A 24,770-nucleotide genomic window follows, 5' to 3' on the forward strand; every position below is an offset into this window, starting at 1 on the left:
TGAATCGATCTGCCAGGATATTGGCAATATCCTTGGGATCAGTATATTTAATGCCATTCTGTTTTAGCTCAGAGCAGATCTGAGCATTGCCATTTAGATTCTTGACATAGTTATAGAATGCCTTGTGGTTGACTTTGGAATCTTTGGCAATTTTATTTTCGTAACTAGCTTTGGAGGATTTTATGAGGGGATCTCAGTTTCTTACTGAAGCTGGTAAGGGAGTTTTTTGCATCCTGGGATTTTCCTCTTTTCTGCAACAGTTTCTTCTTTTTGTTGTAAAGTTTTTTATGGCAGGGGACAACCAGATTGGCTTCCTTTTTTTGGATGAGAGCATCTTGGTTCTATTTGGAATGGCATGATTCATGCATGAGTGGATGTGCTCGTACAGTGCCTTAGTGTAGGACACAGCAGTTGAACTTTCAGTTCACGTCTGCATGGGTGTCATGAAGTTTGTAACTTCTGATTTGAGAAGCATGAAGTTGGCTTTGGAGAAGTTTTTATGGAGGTTTCCTTACTGGGGGGGTGGGGGGTGGGGGTGGGATGTGGATGTTAAGGGCGATTAGCTTATGGTCAGCCCTGACTAACAAGGGGGGTTACCATAGGTGTGGAGTATCGATTTCCCATATTGGTAATTATCGGGTCTAGGATATTGGAGCCCCTGGTAGGACTATGGATTAGCTTGATCCAGGGCATTGGAATTTATGAATTCCAAGAACCGTTGGGCAAAGGTGTTGGTACATGAGTAGATTTCCCAGTTAATGGCAGGGTAGTTAAAATCACCCAGTATTAGGGTGTTTGGTTCTATCTTAATATTTTCCAGTATGTTTAGAAAAATGCAGTGAGAATCTTGGGGTATGGTGGGGGATCTGTAGCAAGCTACAATTTGGATTGCAGTCTTACCTAGTGTTAGTTGCACCTGGAGAATTTCAGATGCATTGTGGTGGGCATCTACCCTGGTGGTGTGAATATCCTTGGTGAATATTGACACTCCTCCCTCCACCTTTAGTGTTTCCATCCTGGTTTGGTGGCCGAAAAGTGTGGTAAGAGTTGTAGCCTGGTATTGCAGGGGTGCTCTCTGGAGCCTTGAACCAGGTCTCCGTTACTGCACAGATATCGATGTTCTCCATTTTTAGGAGTGCCTCGAGAGAGTGCATTTTGAGGTTTAGACTTCTAGCATTACCTTCAGATTTTGCATGCTTGTACCTGTTACGGTGGTGGTTTTGTCCTTTGAACTTTGCCTAAAAAAGGCACTATAAGGGTGGCAAGAGCCTTAGCCAGTAACCTGAATCTCAGGGGTGGCAGGTGCAGACCATCTCTGGCAAAGCATCGTGGTCTGTCGATCATGTCGTCCCAGGCAGACAGATACTGGATCCCCTTTGAATGACACCAGAAGCTTAGTCAATTGTTGAAGTCAATCATTTTGTCCTTATATTGTGGTATCATTCTGGGCGAAGGCAGGATGCTACTCAGGGCTAGGGTCATACCTGCCTGGGCCACATGATCTGAGAGCTCTTCCATGTCTCTTTTCATGTAGTCAGGGAGGTACGTCTCAAGTCATTCACTCCAACATGGACAATGACAGAGTCATATTTGTACTTGTTGTGGAGTGACTTGAGTGCATGCATTATGTGTCGGATCCTGGCACCCGACGGGCAGCTGACTGTAATTTTCTCCTTTTTCAACCTGGTGAGTGGGACATCAGTGTGCCCGACTGTAGAGTCACCTATGACTAAAGTGTTAGCTACGTTGTCTTGCCTTAGGGGCTGTTGCTGGGTGGCACACTCGTGCTTGTGGCCATAATGGACAGGGTTAGTTTGTATGTGCCCTAAGTCACAGGCATATACCAAAGCCATTCTAGCCTGTGGGCATTGATAATTGGGAAAACTGAGGCATGAACAGCTAGGCTGAAAAAGGCTGTAGGGCCGTTAACCTAGTAACTTCCTATGATCCTATAAAGTAAATTAGGGAGTCAATGACTACTACCAACTTGCAGCCATCTGCAAACTTTGCCAGAGCCCTTAGGTACCTATTTGTGCTTCAGAAAAGTAGATGCCAAACAGGAGAGATCCCAGCACAGAGCTGTGGTGGACTCCATTAGTGACTGATCTCATTGTGGAGGTAAACTTCCCCTATTTTGATTTCCTGTGTCCTGTCTGTGAGCCAGTTGACAATTCAGAGGGTGACAAAGGGATTTATTCCCAGTTTATTTACCTTTTCTCCCATGCCTGAGTGGAGAATTGTGCCAAAATCTTTGACCAGGTCGAGGTATGAGTTGTGCACCATTTTGCCTTCATCCATTGCTTTGGTGACCTTTTCAAAAGTATCCACCAGTTAAGTAAACATGACCTGCCCTTGACGAATCTAAACAGAGATGGGTCCAGTGTTTGGAGGTTCCCTTTGTCCTGATTGATTTGTTCCATAAAAAGTCTTTCCATCGCTTTGTATATGAGGCTAGTCAGACATGACTCTGTAACTGCCTGGGTCTGTGTAAGGTCCTCCCTTATGCAGGGGAATGACTGTAACTGTTATTTGCTTGGTACAACCTGTATGGAGGCTGAGGTTGAACACTGTTGTTAGTGGTGTGCCTAAATTGTGCTTCTTGATATTTAAGTTGCATCCAGGAATATTTTCAAGACCCATTGATGCAGTCAGTATTTTTAGCTCTTGATAGCACATTAAGGACTTGTTCTTCTCTGACTGCTGGGGGCAAGACAGTTTCAAGTATATCTTAAGGGACAGACGGAGGGGAGAGAGGGGTAAAGTTAGAGCTAAATTTATCGGTCAGTAGGTTCGCTGTGTCTTCAGCCTCAGTGTAAGTAATGTTACAATCAAATTTTTTTTTTTGCATGCAGTTTTGTGCATTTTTATTCTTCTGTTAACTATAAACAATGACAACGGGCACTTACCAGTAAATTAAACATGCTTTAATTATAATTAAACATAAGTACCTTAAGGGCTTTTGTCTACGATGTACTTAGAGTTCATCAGAATGAATAATCACACAAAACACTCACTTTTAAACTGCCATCTCTCCATCACATGACAAAAATAATTAAATGATTACAACAATTTAACCATTCCATTATTAAAATGACTTCTGCTGTAGTATCTAACTTGATTTAACTGAGAAAAACCTTCAACACACTGGAAAGTATCCATGGTCTGATATGCATTTTTGTTTTTGACTTCTTGTTGTTTACACTTCCATTGCTTTTGTTCTTCTGTACACTATTTGATTTTATTCAAAGTCATTTTGCTGTCAGTACCCACATCTATCACTCTTATCAGTGTTAAAGCTGTTTCTTATAGTAATTAAGGCTTATACTAGTGGACTGTGCAATTCCTCAAACTCGCAGTACTTTTGACTGTTCATGGGTCACTGGGGTGTTGTATGGATTTTAGACCCTAAGCCAGTTCCCGGGAGGGAGGGGCTAATTTGAACACCTGCCTTCTACTGCTGTATAATGAGGATCACCATCAGTGGCTTGGTAATGCAAACTCACTGTATTACCTGTAATGCAAACCCACTGTATTACCTGTAAGGCTCCACTTCCATGTGGGAAAACAGAAAACTGGATCACTATTACCTCCCCCAAGACTGGCAAGCCACTCTAGCAGCTCAATCCTACCCACTCCTGCTTAGCTGTTCCAGTACCTGAGCAGCTTCTTTGAACTTGGATCATTTGAATCTTAGGGCTTTATCCCTCTAACCCACACAGCCAGATGCTTGAATCTATCAGTATATTTCTTGAGACCAGTTGCCCTCATTAAGAACAAATACCAGGCATATGGACATTTTTTCTCACTTTGCAATATTTCTGGCACTTCTGTTTCATCACAGTTATGCTTTTCTTGAAAATTTAGATGTTTTACAGATTTTAGTCACTTCTTCTACTTCAGCATTTGGAAATGAGGCATACTCAACTATTTAACTATTGCAGTACTCACAGTCAGAAACAGTGAACGTTTAGATCCACACTTTCCAGCTTTCATTCAAATTGCCTTCAAGAGAGAGAGAGTCACTGGAGGTTGTAAATAAACTACATCTGAACACAACACTTTCGACACTATGTATGACTTGTGTGCACAGCAACTTCCATCAATGAAACAGCCCTTAGATCACCTGAAATTCTGACAGAGTTGACTTTTCAGCTGATCGAAGTGTACTGCTACAGTGGTGATCAAGAATATGCCCTTTCTTGACTGTTGTGCCATCTTGTGTTGGCAAATGTAATAAGCAGGGGTGTGGGGGTGCGGGTGGGGGCTTGCCCGCCACAAAACAAAAAAAAAATTTTTTTTATCCATTATGTAGCGATGTTTAAACATTTTGATGTCTAGGAGTCAATTATTATGGAATCGACTACTTCTAATTTGATGGAAGGATATGCTTCCGATTTGGATTATTGTACCAGATAATAAAGAGATAGCCACCACTTTCCAGCTCATAGATTTTGCTGCAGCACTGGAAAAGAAAACATAACCAATGATCAGTTCACATCTGGCAATAATAATTTAACTAAACAGTAGTGTGTATAATAGGATGGTGGGATCTTTAATCTCCTGTTTATATCTGGAGTTTAGTTATATTGTTTACTATTCTCATGAACTGAGTTGAGTTTGATAGCTTTGGGAAGCCATCTTTTGAAGAAAGTGTCTGCATCATTATGTTTTAGATTCACTATAGTGAATCAGCTTAGTTACTGAATCAGCAATTAGTATATCTGTTTACCAGGAAAGCATACTGCTTCATTATTAATGTTGTACCACTTCATTATTTGTTACAGTTACCTGTTTCTAGCCTTTTTTTATTAATCTAGAATTAGATTGCATTAATTCTGTTAGTCTGTTGTGGAATTTCATTTTTACAAGCTGATGTACATGCTTGAAGAACCTGGATTTTGCTATGGTTTGGGGTCATCTCCTGTTCTCACTTTTCAGCAACAGTTGTGCTGTTGTGCTAATTACACCACTGTTTGCTCATAAAGCAGACAAAATGCTTCTTGTTTCCAGTGAAATAGGTTTGTCAGAATAAGAAAGTCTTAAAAATCAGTCCATCTGTCAAACTACAAGATAGAGTGCAAGCAGATTTAATTTTAAACATTAGTTATTACACCCGCGGTGGTGGTGCTGCGGTAGCATTGTCGCCTCACAGTCAGACGCTGTCCGGTTCGATTCTCAGCTAGAGTGTCTGGCGTGGAGACATGCGTGAATGGGCGTACCTTCGTTGAAGGTTGTACGTTAGGGCTGATAACTCGGCATGTAAAAATCAACTACCAATCATTAGCGGACCAGAGTTCCGCTGTGGCGACCCCTAACCGGGAAAAGCCGAAAGACAACGCACACACAGTTATTACTCAGCTGTAGGACTTTTTCTTACAGTCCCCAGTGTTGCCAGTTAGTAGGCGTCATGGTGGCTTTTATAGCTTGATTGAACAAATAGTAAAATTGAGAAGATTTATTACTGACTTTTATGATACTTGATACTTCACATAGTACATGCATATGGCTTAACTGCAATGTGATTTAGTAAATCATTAAGTAAATCAGTGCATTAATACAAATGTACAGTGGTATTGTGTAATAAGTACTTCAGATGTGTTTTATTACTCTTATTTTATTCTTTTTTAGTTTATTTCTGCCTGGCTGTGTTGCATTCTTTTGCCTTCCCTTTGTTCATTTGTTTTGGTGCCCCAACTGACTGCCAGTGGTGGTGAAAGTTAAGCAGTGGTCAGCTATCATCCAAGACAGCTGTGAATTTTGTTGTATGACATATTCCTCACATCCTGGTGGCTGCACTGTTAGGACTGCATGCCGCTGTAATTCAACACTCTGTGCTCCTAACAGTGTGATACTACCAAACACCTGAACACACATATGTGAGCCATTGTTTGTGAACTTAACCAATCAGCCTTGCCTGGAGTGATGGCAGACTCGGCCTCTTCTTGCTTGCTGCAATTCCCATTGATAACTTCTCTGGCACACGGGGTTGCTAACACTACTCAGGTTCCATCCATGTTACCATGGAAACAGAGTTAAAAATGATCTACTAAAGCTGTGGGATTACTTCACAGATTATTTTAGTGAGTTGATATGCTTTAAAAGGTAAATTTAAACAATTTTATTATTCCTGTGTGCCCTTATTTTTGTTAATAATTCATATGACTATTGATCTTGCTTTGGGGACACATATGAAGGCATTTAAAACTAACTATTGAAACATTTTGTCAGGATCCCAGGGGAGTTCCACTGCTACCTTTTATGAATCAGAGCTGAAACTTTCATTTCTGCCTGAACATCCTGTGCTTGAATTATCACCCACAGTCTATACTGGTGTTTTATACCAGTTCCTGAGGTGGAGTTGTATCCACCAGCCTTTCATTCTTTGAACCTCAGCGATGTGTATACTTTACTGTATCATAATAGCTGTAAAATATAGGATCTTAAAAACACAGTTTATATGGTTGCATGAGATTTTTTACTAGACAGTTTAGCAGGGAAAGATTTGAGTTTTGCTATTTGAAAGTGCTGGACTTCAACACACAAAGTGGCTTACAGATTAATTTTCACCTACTTGTGCTGTATTTTGCCTGTCAGCTATGTGCTCATGATTAATACATTTCTTAGTAATGTTACCATCTCAACAATTCCACTTTATGTTTTGCGTAGATATACAATGAGAAAGCTAGAACTGTGTCCTACATGATTTGCATATTATTACTCTTTTTTTTCTTAAGAACACATTTGTATATTTTGGTAGATAAGTAACAATAATTCATTTTCTGATACTTGCATTATCCCAAAGATGTGCTGTAGATGGACTGGACACTCTAAATTGGCCCTAGGGGTGAGTGCGTGCATGTGTGTGTGTGTGTGTGCCTTCTGTGGAAGGTTGGGCGCCGGGCTGGCAACTCAACACCGTAAAACTCCACTGCCAGTCATGAGCGGACAGGTGATCTGCTGTGGCGACCCCTAACCGGGAAAAGCAAAAGAGGAAGAAGAAGCATTATCCTGTTCAGAATTGTTGGGAAGTGGAAACCTATCACAGTACCTTAGTATAAGGTAGAGAATCAGTCTCAAATAAGGGATAGCCCAGTCATAGGAAGGACACTCAATGGCACACCTACTGACAATTTATAGGCTCACTATTTCACCTTTTGGCATGGATTTGAGACTGGGGAGAAACCCAGAGAACATGGTGAAAACCCACACAGATATAAGGTGGACATGCAAACCACATAAAAGTCACGCAAGCCAGGAAGTGAACCAATGAACAATGTACCATAAAACAGGAGTACTCACCACTATATCACTGTGCCACAGAAGTAACTGGACAGTTTATTTAGCTGAACTTGTTGCATGTGGTCAGCCTTGTTAAGGACAGCAGGCAGTGAGGCATACATCATTTCTGTTATGTGCAATTGTACCATAGTTGATGCGGTAGAACAGCTATACCTCTGGTACCATTTCAGGAAACTGTAGTGTAGCACTGCGACAAGTTCTTAAGTGCTCAGTCTGACAGGAAAATTGCTACTCCTTTACCTGTATGAGTGATACAAGTTGTTATCCAGCCCAGGAGCTGAGCTGCTGCTGATCTGTCTCTGAAGAAGGTGGAAGCACGTCTTTTACAGCTGAAGGAACTGCATGACCACAGTTTTTTTTATTTGTAACAAATGCTTAGTGGTCAAAGTGTGAAGATATTTATTGATATACCATTGCATGTTTTTTTTTTATTTTATTCTTTATAGCAGACTTTTGAATGTAATCCATATTTTAACATCTTTCTTTCTTTCCCCAACACAGGGTTCCCTCCACATTGCACAGGATGCAATAGAAGTCGTAGATGACGTCTTTGAAAATACAAGTCGCATCATGCCTGTGTACAGATATGAGAATGTTGAGGACCTGTATGAGCTCTTAGAGACTTTAGGCAGGTAAGTGTAGAGGAGAAACTGGTTGGGTTAGGATGAGGATTAATACATGTCTGTCAGCTGACCTTGATTAAAGGAGCCTACTTTTTATTGTACTTGAAAATGCTGAGTCTGCCACTAGTTTCTGTCACTCTCACTGAGAATGTACTGCAGTCGATGAAGTTAAAGCTGAAATTCACAGATACAGTAATGCATACTAATATACCCAAAATATCTGCAGGGGATTTCTTGATATTCTGAATTTTCCACCTCTGTTAGAAAAACATTCTTCAGTGTAAGCCTTGCTGCTAGGTTTATGAGCCTGTATTTGCCATGTCACGCATTGGAAGATGGGCAAACTATGATGCACTGGGAGGTTAAAAATGCTAAATGATGTTAGTACTAAAATTATGTTAGTGCATGTTAGCATGCTTCCCAGAAGTATTTATGATATTGTTTTTAACTGTTATCAGTTTTACTAGACATCTAACAAAAAGTCAGACACCGAGTTAGTCAGGACACAGCGTATTGGTCATTTAAGAATGTGGTTCTCCTGAGGTTTTGTGCTTTTTTCTCATTGACACTGGGTGTGTCCAGTATTCTGACATGATCACTGGCCAGCAGAGAGACAGATACATTTGTGTCCCTGCAATTTTGCTAAAGCCTGGATATATCTGAGGTGTCCCTTCAGTTCTTTTCATCTGCCAGCTGAATTTCCATTCCCACTGTAATCTTTGTCTGGACTTGTCATATAATAGTGAACATGCATCTTTGAGTTGCTCATACCATACTGCATGGCAGAAGGGAAGTCCCAGTTTTGCCTTACAGATGAAAACAGACAAGGAAAAACCAAGGGAAAAGTAACAGGTAGAGAGATATTGCAACTAAATTAAAAAAAGAAAGCTAAATGCTCATTGCCAGTATGTCGGTATATGGTGGGAAAAAAAAGATAAATAACTTCCCCATCCCCACTCTCAGACAGATGATAGTAACCAAAATAGGAATGAATGCCAAAACACAGTGTCAGATATCCACTGGAGCAACACAAATACAGTTTTGGGTAATGTATCACATTAATAATGGATATGCTGAGACTTGTTCCTCTTTAGAATCATTTATTTGGGTAGACTTCAGAGACAATGGTTTACAATTTTTCTGGTTAAAAGAGCATTGTTTTTGTCTTTGATGTACTGTGAACCAGGAGGTGTGTCAGTCAAATTTACATACTCGCCTTGAGAATGCATAATCCTTTATAAACAGTAATAGTCTGCTGGGGGTGGGAGGTTTGGTATATATGGAATGCACCCATGCAATAAGAACAACTATGAAGCTGATGGCACAGCTAACTGACACTAATGTTTGGTTATCTGGAGTAATCCTAAGAGTTTAGGCTAAGATTCTGCTTCTATTCTGAATTAGTTATTTTAATAGCATTGTATGGAAACATTAACAAAAAAATATTTTTCCCAAAAGTATCATTCAATAGACAGATCAGTTATATGATTAACACAGAAATGACAGAGACCTGATTGCTGCAGAATACAGAATTAGCCAGGCTTGCGCTTCCCTAATGTTGTGGTAGTGACCTGAAAGTAATTTACAGATGTGTTTGGGAACACCACCTTTACTCCATGTCTGACTTCATAGAGAACGGTATAGCAGGAGATCTTGTACTGCACCAATGTGCTAATTGACCTGCTGCACATTTAGAGATCCGTAGTTGTGTACAAAATGTGCAATGTCTCATTAACTGGGAATCTGCATGACAAATTGTTCAACAGAGCAGTTTTGCACTTCTTATCTGAGCATTGCACCAGTGTGCACTACAAACTAACACAAGTCCTAGCAAACCACAAACAAGTACAAGCACAGTCCCCCCACCCACCCCCACACACATATACATATATTGAGAGACTCACACACATGCGCGCACACACACACACACGCACACACACACACACACACACACACACACACACACACACACACACACACACACACACACAAGCATGCAAACAAACAAACATACAATCTGCACATCAGTCTTTTACACCATGCATCCATCAGATTTATTTTATGGAGTCTTGCTAGTTATTATCCATATGTGATGTACAAAATAGCATGTAATAGCCTTGTGTTTGTTATACCATGATTTTTTTTTTAAATGTTCAGTTTTTGACCTTCTACCCTTAGAAACATTCTTCCTTACTTTCCTCTCTGTCACAATATATTGGTGCCTTGTTGCTGAACCCACGCCCTTTAGGTTATGCCACTTTGTTATGCTGCACGTTTGAGAGCAGATGCCCTTAATTTATATGAATGCTCAAGGCTTGGTTTCTCATTACGGCACAATAGGTATCACACTCATCTTTGGTGCAGAAGGCTATGGGTTCTATTCCCACATCAGGTGGATTGATTTCTGAGATTGCAGTGCAGCATAAAGGGGGTACTGCACTCCTGAGTGTATCATACTTCATGTTAACTTGAGGCTACATCTGCTTTAGTAGGTGGTAGCTCATGTGGATGTAAAAGATACCATGACACCTATCAAAAAAAGTAGAGGTAGTTTATTTATATAGAAAAATAATTTGTATTTACAAAATATTTACATATTTACTTATAAACAAATATATAAATATACAAATCAATTTACACATATTCATAATTTCCTATACAGTCATGCTAAATGTTCCTCCTTATTAGACCCCCACTCCTTTCTCCATAACTACCATCTGATTTTACTTAATATTGTTGCTAAAATCCATTTACAGTTAAACATAATTTAATTTATTCTTTCATTCCATATAACCCATATAACATAAAACAACTTTTTATCTATTATTTTAACATATTCTTTACTTCTGTTCTTATAATAACCATATTTCATCATATCCATGTTTATTTTTTCCACTTATTTTATATCTTCAAAAAATATTCTTTACATATTTTTTCCCATAACTTTTTTCACTCTTTTACATTTCAAAAACACATGTTCTTTATGTTTCACTGTTGCAGTCATCACATTTGGGTTATCTGCTTGCAGTAGCCCTCAGTCGGCCTGATTAACAACATCTTGGGTCCTACGTCGATTGCTGTCTCTTCTTCCGTGACGTCAGGTCGTCAGGGGTATAAAACATGCAGCCGACGTCATTACCCCAGTCTTTCTTGCCGTGCGGTCCCCGAAGCAGAAGCAGTTCGTAAGTGCCGGTCGGCCGACTCCTGAAATTGTTGTTTTCGAGTTTCAGAACCGAAGTCTTCAACTAAAAGCAAAGTACCCCATTGGGGAAGCTTTTTCTTGCACTAAACCGATGTCAGTAAAAGTAAATAATTGCATTTCTTACCTCATAAAGATTTTCATTAGTACTAGATTCCTTGCCTAGGCCCTGACCACGATGTACCTCGCTGTCAGTTTTGTGCCTTATTTAAACCACGAACTATCAGTCATCTGTATATTTGCACTTCTAAATATTTTGGTGCTCAGTTCAATTATCCTGATATGTCTTTGGTAAGCAATCTGACTACCGACATTCTGAAAAAACGCAAAGATAAAGACAGAGACAGGCCGCCTATGTCCAAAGCTGCTGACGATGCGTCTCCTAAGCCAGTCACCAGTTCGCCGGTACTCAGTGAGGCGCTTTCGCAGCCCCTGATGCCCGCTACTTCAGATTCGCAGGCCTCTACTGAGACCCATTCAGAGTCCAGTATGCCACGAGATGCTTCAACTGTGGAACCTGCGGATGTCTCTACCTTAGATGGGTCCGGAGCCGCTGTTCAGGCACCGGCTTCTGAGGGTGTATTCAGGCCTACTGACTTGCATATTAAACCGATGCCATCTTCTTCTTCAAGGCCTAAAACTCTAATCATGCCTAGAAAACTGCCTCTATGCCTAAAAAACAAATGATAAGAATGGCTGAAGACCTTATTACTTTAATCAGGAGAAGCCAACCTTCCCCCGCTAAGAGACCTGGGACTGTGTTTGCTTATGATACTTCTAACCAGGATTCTGAAATTTCTGTTTCTTCTGATGACCAGGATTTACCCTTATCTACCTATGAATATTCTGATGCTGAGGACTCTATTCCCATGCCCCCAGAGGACTTCTCTTTTGGTGAAACCTTGCATACTCTCAGGAAGCATTTTCATTGGGAAAGTCATTATTTCTCTGATTCTAAAAAGAGGCTTAGGGATTTCTTACTCCTGCCCCAGCACAGGCCTTTAGCTATACCTCCTGTACTGGACATTGTTGCTGATGCCTTTTCGGAATCTAGCATGGCCCTTGACTCTTTACCTCCTGCTCCCAGAAAACCTGATAGATATTACAGGGCTCCTGTCTCTCACAAGTTCCTTTTCAAAAATCCTACTGCAGATCCTGAAACCATTTCACAGGGACCCAAGGGCATTAAAGCTACTACTGCCAAAAATCCTACCCCCTCTGATAGAGACTGCAGGGCGTTGGGTAGATGGGGTAAGAAGGTATACACTTCTGCAGCTTTGGCCATTAGGACCTTGAATTGCTAGTTTCATATGTTAAAGTATCAGCAGCATATTATTGGATTGCTTAAACAGAAAATTATGTTGATTCATGATTGTGCCTAAAATAAGGATTTACAGGATTTAATGCATTCTGTTGAACAAGTTGGTAAACATACGTTGCAATGTGATTTTCATTCACTAGAGGCATCTTGCAGGGCTGCTGTAACTGGGTCTGTACTTAGAAGGCATGATTGGCTTAAGGAGCAATCCTTGCCAGATCATATTAACCCGAAATTACTGGATGCTCTCTTAAATCAGGACTGCCTGTTCGGCAACAAGGCAGAATAAGTTCTTAAAAAGATGGAGGAAAAAGCTAAATCTATGCAAACTGTTAAAGATTTTTTACAAGTACAACCTCCAAGATTTAGTAGGCATTGGCCTTCTAAGAAATGGTCCTTTCTTGCCTCTTCCAGACCTTCTCAGTCCAAACCCAGATCTAGCAGAGCACCCAGGCTTCAGTCCCAGGGGACGTACAGGACTAAGCAGTGGGGGCCTCCACTTCCAAATCTGGGGGTAATAAAACTCCCCCCTATGGTAAACTATCTAAATGACTTCTTTTTAAAACTTCCAAGCACTTCCCAACTGACTGCCCCTTTGAGGGGAAAGATTGCACTTCATGCAATGAACTGGGGACTCATTACCCAGGACGAATGGGTTTTAAATATAGTGTCCCAAGGAAACAGATTTCACTTCCACATGTTACCAACTCCAAGCAGTTGGCCGGATCTACCTCCAAATCAGTGAGCCGAGGCCCAAAAGCAAGTACTCGCTCTCTTAAGCATAGGGGCTATTCACTTGGTACCAGAAGAGGAAAAGGGACAAGGTTTCTACTCTAGACTTTTCCTGGTACCCAGAAAAGACAATTCATGGCGTCCTATCCTGGACCTGTCTACTCTAAACACCTTTTTGGTGATTCCAAAATTCAAGATGCTGACTCTTCACCACTTGCTTCCTATGCTAGGCAAAGATGCCTGGTTGGCAACACTAGATTTAAAAGAAGCATACCTGCACATCCCAATCAGGGAATCTTGCAGAAGATACCTACACTTCAAAGCAGGCTACACGCACTATCAGTTCTCTGCACTGCCCTTTGGCTTATCTACTGCGCCCAGGGTATTCACAAAGTGCCTAGCTCCAGTCATTGCATTTTGCAGGGAAAGTAATATTCAGATATACCCATACCTGGATGATTGACTAATTCAGGCAGAAAACCAGGACATACTTTTGAATCATCTGGCTTTTGTACAAAGGGTGCTGACTTGTCTGGGGTACACCATAAACAAAAATAAATCACACCTGGTACCCTGTCAACAAATTATATTCCTGGGAGCAAGCTTGAATGCAACTTCCCAGATGGCTTTCCTCATGCCAGAGAAACAAATTCACTTGACAACCTACTTCAAACAAGTGGCCACAAAAACCCTGCTATCTGCAAGGCAAATACTATAAGTCTTGGGGTTCTTGGCCTTCTGCATTCTTCTAATTCCATATGCAAGACTGCATATGAGGAAACTACAATGGTAATTAAAAAGCCTATGGTGTCAACATTCTCAGGATCTAGAAGCAATGATTCGTATCATACCTTGCCTACGCCTAGAGTTCCTTTGGTGGGCAGAGACCTGCCACCAAATAAGGGACGACCATTCACACTACCCCCTGCCACCCAAACCCTAACAACAGATGCATCAGACTATGCATGGGGGACGCATCTGGCAGGGAAGTGCATTCAGGGCAAATGGAACCCAAGTCAAATACACCTGTACATCAATCAAAAAGAAATGTTAGCTGTACAGAGTGCTCTGACAGCCTTCAAGGACCACATTCTTCCAGGACATTTAATGGTAAAGACGGACAACACCACTGTTATGTGGTACATAAACAAGCGGGGGGGGGGGTTCACATTCTTACCCCCACTGCAGACTAGCCATGGCATTGTGGAACAGAGCCTTGAGCTACCAAGTGCATCTACAAGCTTAATTCCTGCCAGGAAAACTAAATACACTGGCAGACGGACTAAGCAGAAACCTCATCGACCCACATGATTGGAAACTGGAACCAAGGATTTTCAACATGTTGACAAGCAAATGGGGGAGCTCAGATATAGACCTGTTTGCCTCCCCCCAGAACTATCAATTGGAAAAATTTTGCACAAGGACTCCCCACAGACAAGCTTGGAAAGTGGATGCTCTGTCCTTCAGCTGGAAAAACCTATCAGTTTATGCCTTTCCTCCTCTGCCTCTGCTCTCCAAAGTACTACTAAAGATCAAACAAGACAAACCAAGGACGATTTTCATTGCACCAGACTTGCCACACCAACACTGGTACCCCCTCCTGCGCAGTGTGTCACTGTTGGCCCCATGGCACCTGCCTCAGACTCCTACCCTGCTGACTCAACAGGAGAACCAGATTCTGCACCCCCAGCTTCAAACACTGAGCCTAGCAGCCTGGCTATTTACCTAATCTCTCCTTTACCATCCCTCAGTAAACCAGTGATGGATTATCATTTTAGAGGCAAGGAGGCCTAGTACTAGAAAATCTTATGCTGAAAATGGAAGAAATTCTGTGTCTGGAACCAATCTCAAGGGATGAGCACAGCAGTGCCCAATTTACCTCAGATTTTACAATACTTAACTGAGATGCTTCACGAGGGCCTGTCTTTTTCCTCAATGAAAATTCACACCTCAGCCATTTCAGCTCATTATTACACAAAACCTCCCCGCTTCTCTCATCCACTGCTCAGGCAGTTCCTCAGAGGGGCCAAAAAGTTAAGACCACCCAGAACAGCTCCAACTCCAGCCAGAGACCTTAACTTTGTATTGGAGAAACTCACCCTTCCTCCTTTTGAGCCAGCTGCTACTGCAGATTTAAAATTCCTTTCTTGGAAAACAACTTTCCTGTTAGCAATCACTTCAGCAAGAAGGGTATCTGAATTACAGGGCCTTATGGCAGTGGAGCCTTTCATCGTCTTTCATGCGGACAGGGTGTCTCTCAGGACCAATCCCTCTTTCATGCCAAAGGTGGTATCCAGTGTGGCCCTTAATCAGTCCATTCATTTGCCAACCTTTTTTCCTAATCCACAGAACAAAGGGGAATGGATACTGCACTGCCTAGATGTGCACAGACAACTTAGATTCTACTTGGGCAGGACTAAACCTCAAAGGAACTCTGAACAACTGCTGGTGGCGTTTGCTGCAGAGACAGAGGGGAAGGCTATTTCAAAGCAAACCATCTCCAAATGGATAGGCCATTGCATTCATTTCTGCTGTAAGCACCATGGAAAACCTATCCCACAGGGGATCAGACCCCACTCAACCAGGGCTGCATCTACCTCTACAGCTTTTCTCAGTGGCATACCTACCAGGGACATCCTAGAAGCTGCTACCTGGAGTTCTGTACATACTTTCACCAAGCATTACCATTTTCCAATTTTCTCTAAATCCAAAGCTGGCTTTGCACTGCAGTCTTGCAGGGAGTTATAGCTGGTCCTAATGCTATCTAATTTCCTCCTCCCATCCTTAGCTTTGGGAATCTACCCAAATGTGATCTCTGCAACAGTGAAACACGAAGAACATAGTACAGTTGTGTACACTTACCATAAATGTAGATGTTCGAGTGTATTCACTGTTGCAGTCCTGGTTAACCTCCCTCCAGCCCCCTGACGACTTTTGGCTTTACCTCTTCTCTCCTTTACAATGCTTAAAAACTTTTTGGTGTATTTGCTTTTTTGTTGGAGGTATAACCTTGTATATTTATAGATTTAATTGCTTCCCATTAGGGGGCACCTGACATCTGGGGCAAGAAAAACTGATGTAATGACGCTGGCTGCATGTTTTATACCCCTGATGACCTGACATCATGGAAGAAGAGACAGCAACCAACGTAGGACCCAAGACTTTGTGAATCAGGCCGACTGAGGGCTACTGCAAGCAGATAACCCAAATGTGATAACTGCAACAGTGAATACACTCGAACATCTACATTTATGGTAAGTGTACACAACTGTACTTTCCGTAGTTTCTTCTTGTTGACAATGTATACATATTCGGGTTCATATTAGAACGACGAAAATGCATTTTGTCGAATGCGTTTTCGTCGAAACATGTAGGGCAAACAGGCAAAACAGCAAAGCAGCTGTTCAGCGAATTCTTTCCCTGGGAAAGAAGTCGCTTGACCGCTTCATTGCTTTGCCTGTTATGGAGTGTAGTGTGGTCCCTTGTACAGTATAGCTCCCGGTGATTGTGCAACAGTTACTGACCTTAGGATTAGGATGCGGGTTAAGGTAAGTACATATGTATGAAAGTGTTTACTGTATTTTATTTTGCGTTAGATGTATGGTTAAGTTACATGTATGTGTGTTTTCAGCTGTGTACTTTTGTTTGGGGGAGTAGGATTAGGGTTAAGGTAAGTGTGTTTGTGTTTGGAACTGTTTATGTAAATGTGCGAGAGTTACTGACCTTAGGGTTAGGGTACGGGTTAAGGTAAGTGCATATGTTTTAAAATGTTTACTGAAATGAGATGAAAGGCTCCACTGTTGTTGGGCGGCACAGTGGTGCAGTGGTTAACATTGTCACCTCACAGCAAGAGGTTCTCCGGTTCGATTCTCGGCTGGGGTGCCTTCTGTGTGGGGTTTGCATGTTCTCCCTGTGTTCGCGTGGGTTTCCTCCGGGTACTCCAGTTTCCTCCCACATTCCAAAGACATGCATCTGGAGCATTTCTCCCCGGGCCTCCGCTGAAAACAGGCTGTGTGGAACCTAGTCGGACTTTCCCGGTCAACAAATGATAAATTAAAAAAAAATAAATAAATAAATTACTGTTTTTTTTTTTTTTTTGTTAGATGTATGGTTGGGTTACGTGCATATGTGTATTTAGTTGTTTGCTGTTTTTTGGGGGGGTATAATTAGGGTTAGGGTATGTGTTTATGTGTTTGGAAGTGTTTAATGTTTTTTTTGGGGGGGTTGGAACAGCGATTTCTTTCCCTAGGAAAGAAATCGCTGTTCTGTGGTATTGACATTTTCAGCGTTCGCTGTTTTTAGCGTTCGGTGTTATAATATGAACCCACATATTCTATCACTTTTCTTTTTATATGGTATATTTCCTTTTACTGGCAATTTATCTATTACCAGTCTCCACAAAACATCTTGACATTCTACTTTCTGATTACACTATTTGCGTCTTATTTTTATTGCTTTAATTTTTTAATGTTAGATTTTTCCATGGTTTTACATAGTAATGTTTTATCATTACATTCTTATACCATGCTTTTCAGTCTTTTTCTATATCATCAGTGTTTATTTTCCACAAATATATTTTTTCTTGGTAACATTTTATTTCTTTATTTATACAATCTTTTTCTCTTTTCTACTTTTTTTACCATACTCCAAAATTTGTCGTACTTACACAATTTTACTAATCTCTCATCTTTTTCATTTATCCACTCTAATGCTTTGTACAAATTTAATGATGTGGCATATACCACTGGGTTAATTAATCCTAAATCTCCTTATTCTTTATTTATGCTATTTTCCCATCAGTACTGAATTAATCAAATAAGCCTTTTTTCTCAATACAGTTTATATGTTCTCCAGAAAAGACGTTTGCTTTATTTCTTCTATTGTTGTTTTTTTTCCTATTGAATTCTACTTACATCTTTATTCCCAAATGTTATACCTAACATAGAAATGTCATTCATTGTAAAGTAAATACTCCCAATCTTTACTATATAACCAAAACCTTTACTTATTTGTTTATTTAAAGCCATCCCTGTTGTCTCTTAACACTTATTTGTGCAAATTATTACTTCTTTTATCCAAATTCTGTTTTTTTTTTTTTGCAATTATTCTAATATCATCTGCATATGTTAACAGAACTGGAATTCTTAACCCTTCAGGTGTTATACACCCCACCTCCTTCATTTTGTAATTTTCTGCACATACTATCACATTCATAACTAATACAAAGAGTGTACAACTCCTTGGACATCCCTGTGTTATACCACTCTTCATATGTACCTCTTGGCTTAACCAGCCATTTACAAGTATTTTTACTTTATTATTGCTGTACACTGACATACATAATTTCCTAACTTTCTTACTTATATTATTTCATTATTACTCATATGAATTCATGTCAAAGTGTGTCAAATGCCTTATTAAGGTCTCCTATCATGATTGTCACTTCTTTTCTGTTCATAATATCATCCACAATGTCTCTGTCTCTTCACCCCTTCCCTTTTATAATGTTTAGCTTCAAATCTGTTTTCATAAAGATCTTATAACCATTATTATTCAATACTGTTGGTCTCCAGTTTTCTTAATTCTCTTCTGTCTTCCTTCCTCCATATGAACTTAAATATTCCACTTCTTAATTCTTTATACATAAAACCTTCATTTAACCAGTCACTCAAAATCTTTAAAAATATTTTTTTGCCAGTCCTTTAAATTTTTATACATTTCATACCCTATTCCATCTGGGCCTGCAGCTGAATCTATATTCACTTGTCCTAATACTTTATCAAGCTCATATAAAGAAATATCTTTTTCCATCACTTGCTGTCTTTTTCTGTTAACTTTTTTCTTTCTACGTTTTTTCACTACCTTGTTTTTTTAAACATTTCTTGTACATATTGTACTATCCTCTTCATAATCTTTCCTGAGTTCTTTCTCTTTCTCCTTTTACATTTTGTATTTCTCTCATTACACCATCATCTTCCTTTACTAATCTCCTTAAATAACTTAATACTTCTCTTTTTCCTTGTAAAAAATATCGTTGCTTATGTAACAGTTCTTGTATTTTTTGTTGATTTCTTTCATATTATTCTTTTTCTGGCAAAGTACTTTTTATCATCATGTTCTAAATCTTCCAATGCATTGTTTTATGTTATTTTATATTTTTCTCACATCATATTGCCACCATAAAAAAAAATATATATATATATTTTCCTTAAATATCACCCACCAGTCAGATTAATTTTTAGAAAATGTACTCACGTCAAGCTGGCACCTCGGCACCGTAAAAATTTACTGGCAATCATTAGCGGACCGGAGTTCCGCTGTGGCACCCCTAACCGGGAAAAGCCGAAAGAAAAAACAACTCATAGTAATATGATCTTTCCATAATTGTATTACTGATATCTTTCCTTCTTCATTCCATGCTTTCTTATTTATCCTTTTAAATCCTTTGCCTGTTTTTTTATAAATGTCTTGTTTTCTTTTATCTCAAGTCATTTTGCAAGATGATCAGAAATTCCTGTTTCAACTACCTCCCCTTCTCCAATAATTCAACCTTCTAATACTATAAAATAATCTGTTTCAATTCTATACATACCCCTTTTGTAAGTCCATGAATTTTTGTCCCAAAGTTTTAACTTACTACATCTTATAACTTTTAACATTTTTCTTACATCATTTTCTTTCTTCTTTATGCTTTCCACTTGAAGTCAGAGTTAAAATCTCCTGTTATTGTAGTGTTCATATTTATCACTACATAGTCTAAAATTTGATGAAATAATCTTTCCTTTTCTTTACAGTTACTACAAACATGCAATGTACTTGTTCTTTCCATTTTTAATCTACAATGGTTAGTCTTCCCATTTGTGCTAAAGTTACATCTAATATCTTTACTGTATTTCTACAGAATATGGCTATTCCAGAACATCTCTCATTTCCCAAACTCCAGATTATCTTTCTTCTCCATAGTTTCTCTGTTTGTAATCATTCTTAATTTGTTAAAAGTCTTGTGTTCTAGTATAGTTACACCTACATCACATGTATTACACCACTCCAAAACTTCTGAGTATATTCTAAATACTATTCACATTTACAGAAATCGCTCTAAAATTTTGACTTTCCCTTTGATTTATGGTTTCCCAAAGGTGAGAACCAAACTCTGTAACTTGCGTTTGTAAATCAAATACCTTAACTATTACACCAAGCCCCAATCTTTAGATGTATATATATTTTTTTATCCATTTCTTTTCTTTTTTCTTTTGCACTTATCCCTTTAAATTTTATTTTTCTGTCCTTTATCCTTTCACCAATAGGATTTTTTTTGCGCTTTTATTACCTCCCAGTTTATGTCCTTTTCATCACTTATTTCAGAAACTTCATTTTATGGCCTCTTTATTATTTTTTTCCTCAGCCACTTTTTTCTTCTATTTCTACTACTACTAAAATTTCTCCTCTTTGTTCATTTTCTTCTCTTTCTTTTTCTTTTTCCTTACTGTTATTTTTATTTTTGCACTCCATCCATACATGTCCACTTTTATTACATTTATAACATTCCAATTCATATTTTTGCATCATGTCCCATTTCCCCACAAATATAACATTTTCTTTTGTCACAGTTAATTACCAAATGTCCTTTTTTCCATACACACACACACACACACTCACACACACACACACACACACACACACACACACACACACACACACACAATGTTTTGGGTTATCTCTTTCCACATTTATCATGATTGGTATATATATAATTGTTTCTCTTTCTATTTTTAATACAATATTACTATGCCAGCCACCAGTCCATAAACTTTTACAATTCCAGTACTTCTGTACATAAAGCTTTCAAATGTCCTTTCAAAGTCCCTCTTTCTACTTCTGTTTGAAATTGTACATGGATCTTCTTTTTTGTTTCTCTGTTAAATGCTTTTATCAAATAAAGATTCCATGGGTAGCAGTCTTTCTTTTTTACATATTCTCCTAGAAAAAATTTCCTTTGAAAAAACAGTCTCAAATGTAATGTACTTTAAATCCTTACCATGTACTTCTGATATTCATTTTCTTCTGCCCTCTTTTCTACTACTCCACTTTTGCTGTCTTTTGCTATCTATGCATATGTTTTCTTTTCAATCTCAACACCAGTCTTCAGGATTGTCTTTGCATCCTCCTTTTGTACTGTCACCCCAAGAAACATCTCCTTCATTTCCTGGCTCACTCTGCACCACCATTTCTTTAAGTAAATCATCCTGAAATCCTGCCAACTGGAGGGTTATAATTATATCCCTATCTTTTGCTGAGTCATCGCCATCAAACGGGTTTCTTTGAAACATTTCCACAGAATCCTGCACACATTCTCTGTTCTCGATATTTACTTTCTCAATCATTTCTTTCACTACTCCATCATCTCCTTATCTCTCCATCTGCATCCTTGTGTCTGCGGGTTGCCTCTGTGTCTGGAATGGAAACAGGAAGTGCTCCTTCAAAATGGGTCCCACTCACAACAATGACAAGTAGGGGAAGTTCCCCGATGCTCTGGCCAAATTTCCCCTAATAGTATAAATACCAACTCAGACCTACCCTGAAAAGACACTACTAGTGTAGTGGGACTAACTTGGACAGCAAAGGATAAACAAATAAAATAAAAAAAATAATAATACATTTCTTCCATGACATATAAATTAAGCTTTTTAAGTAGCAATATATCAAAGGTGTGGCTAGCACAAATCCTGCTACTTGGAGTGCTGAGATTTCCCCAGACACAGAAGAAAATGAGTTTAAGGCTAGATATACCCCTTGTTTTATAAGTAGTCAGATTAGAGTAATTTCATGATGTGACTGCTGACATTGCAGCAGCTACCTTTCTGTTTCATCACTGCGTTTATCCTTTTGTCTCCTTTCAGGGATGGAGACTACAGCCATGTACTCAGAACCTGAGACAGGGTATCTTCTACTGTCTGCTCAGTGGAAACAGTCTATTTCTGGGTGCTGGGAATAGCTGTCATTTTGTATCTCAGTATCTGTGTAGTCCTGTATATAACTTTGCTACATTAGTTGTTGCTGTATGACAAGTGATTGGAAAAACACCAGGTTCCTGTTCATATTTTATATTATTAAGCCAGTCTAACACTGTCTGTCCTTGCACTGACACTTTTGCATTTCAGTTGCATTACTTGGCAATTATTTCCATTGAAGTGATGACGCCATATTTTGCAACATTCATCTGACTTCACATCAGCAAAATGAAACTAGAAACTCCAAGACAAAGTCCATAGCAGCAGATACAGGACAGCAACCAAATCTTTTAACTCAAAGAGCACTTTATTTGCAGAAAAATAATAAAATAATGACATAAGTTAATAAAATAAGTTGAATAGCAGCAATAAATCAGCAATTAATCAAGCACTTTTGTCTCTGTTCATTCAGAGACTTTTTCAAGATAAAGCACACAGTCAACAGTCCCTTTTTAAAATAGTAAAATACAACTCCGTAATTACTCTCCACCAATAAGTTACATTCTTCAATTAGAATCTCATAAATTATTCAGCAGCTGGATAATTCTTTTTTTTTAAAAAAGTATAGAAACTGTATAAAATATACAACTCTCATTACAAGCCATAAAATGCATAATATGTTGCAATAAAAACATTCACCATCCGAACATTTTAAATAAACTGTATGTATATGTATATACACATACACACTTCTCTTTTTATCTATTTATCTATCTAGTGCCTTCAATTTGAGAAAACATGCTAAAGACAGGGCATCATTTATACCTGGCCAACTTGTTGCATTCATTCTAATTTGCCATATAGCCTCCTGTTTTTCTAATTGGAGTGTCCATGGGCCACCCCTTGGGTCAATTTCAATTCCATCCAGAATCATAAACTTAAAAGTATGGTCAGGGAAATCATTACAGTGTTTTGCAAGGGCATTCGTCTCTTTTTTCAACCTTATATCTCTAAGGTGTTTGTAAATTCTACTTTTAAGCTTCCTTTCAGTCTTTCCAATGTAGTATGCTGGGCATTTCATGCACAAAGCACAATATACCACTCTCTCAGTCTGGCATGAACCTTTATCATAGCCCCATTTATTACACAGGAGGGCCCCTCTAAGACATGTATACACATTGTGCATGACCCACATTTTTTCATATAGCCTACTATAGGTTTCTTAATTTTTGCTTCAAAAATATTTTTGAGGGTTCGTCCCCTCCTGTATACTCTGTTAGGTTTTTCATCCACCCATTCTAAAACATCATTGCATGATCTAACAATACTTTTACATTAAGAGGGTTCGTGGTCTGCACTCTTGTGGGAGGAGAGGCTGGACTCTGCCCTTCTGAGCTGGGAATTTCTGGTTAAAGGCTTATAGTGCCTGCATATTTGAACTGCTTCTTACTGAAATTGGTACACCTTGTTTGCTGTAGCATAAACTAGAACCAGGCCTGCTGAATCTAGCTTTGTATGTATAACTTGAGCACTAATCCAGGCATTCTTTAAAGTATTCAATTGTATTTATTACTGCTTGGTAGTAACTTGATTAAAGTGTAGCTATCATTCTAAGTCCTTTGGGTTAAGCACTTGGGCTTCAGACCAGTTGTTTTACATTAGGAAGGTTTGTGGCCTGCACTGTGGTGGCAGGACAGGTAGCTTACATCCTTCTAAGTTGGGAACTGCTGATTGAGGGCTCAGTGTCTGTTATTCTAAAAGTGTATTAGTTCTGGTTTAAGCAGTTGGGCTTCAGGCCAGTTATTTTACATTAAGAGGGTTCGCAGTCTGCACTCTTGTGGGAGGAGATGCTGGACTATGCCCTTCTGAGCTGGGAATTTCTGGTTAAAGGCTTATAGTGCCTGCATATTTGAACTGCTTCTTACTGTAATTGGTACACCTTGTTTGCTGTAGCATAGACTAGATCCAAGCCTGCTGAATCTAGCTTTGTTTGTATGCTTGTTGTTTGTTTGCTTGTTATTTCCCTGAAAAGCTAATTCCACCTAAAACGCGGCTTTTCAGCGGTTCTGTGGATCCCTAGTGATATCTGCATTGCTTACTGTACTTATTTCCTTGTTTCACTTGAAATAAAGTTACTGTTTGTCATTTTTGCATTTAAGTTACCTGTAACACATTGCATTTAAGTTACCTGGCACTTGCTCACTAAAGCAATTATATAAGTCAGCACTAAAAAAATTAAAAGCACTACACCCTCACAAACTCCCCTTGAGTACCTTGTTCCCCATTGGCCCTTTTTTTCAATTATAAAGGCATTCCCAATACTATTCTAGCATGTCCAAAGGTCAGTTGTCAATCTCCTCTCCGGTCCAGCTGGTGAATCTGGGAATCTTGAGGCAATTTTACAGCTGCCTCATGTACACAGACAACCCTCTCCTCCTCCCAACATATTCCAACACATGTGAGAGATGCAACCATATAGCCAAACTGGAGGCTAAGCTCTCTCAACTCAGTACTGGCGTAACCAGTCAGGAGGAGAAGGAAACCACACTCACTACAATTCCAGTCTCACATAGACCTGCCATGACAGCAAACCAAACACATAAACACACAAAAACATACTCGGAGGCTCTAAATAAAAATCTGCCTAA

The 24,770-nt window shown here is 39.3% G+C and overlaps 1 protein-coding gene across 1 annotated transcript in view; it reads left to right on the top strand.

The window, feature by feature from the left end:
- Nucleotides 1-24,770, top strand: part of LOC122808771 (death-associated protein kinase 2-like) — a 1,232,522-nt gene that overhangs the window by 615,130 nt on the left and 592,622 nt on the right. Inside the window, exon 2 of the mRNA XM_044079801.1 lies at nucleotides 7,801-7,931. Within this exon, the coding sequence (XP_043935736.1) occupies nucleotides 7,801-7,931 (131 nt within the window). The remainder of the gene's footprint in view (nucleotides 1-7,800; nucleotides 7,932-24,770) is intronic.

The sequence above is a fragment of the Protopterus annectens genome, chromosome 8.part0 (genome assembly GCF_019279795.1).
Source record: "Protopterus annectens isolate FY-2018-M chromosome 8.part0, PAN1.0, whole genome shotgun sequence".
Taxonomy (NCBI): Eukaryota; Metazoa; Chordata; order Ceratodontiformes; family Protopteridae; genus Protopterus; species Protopterus annectens.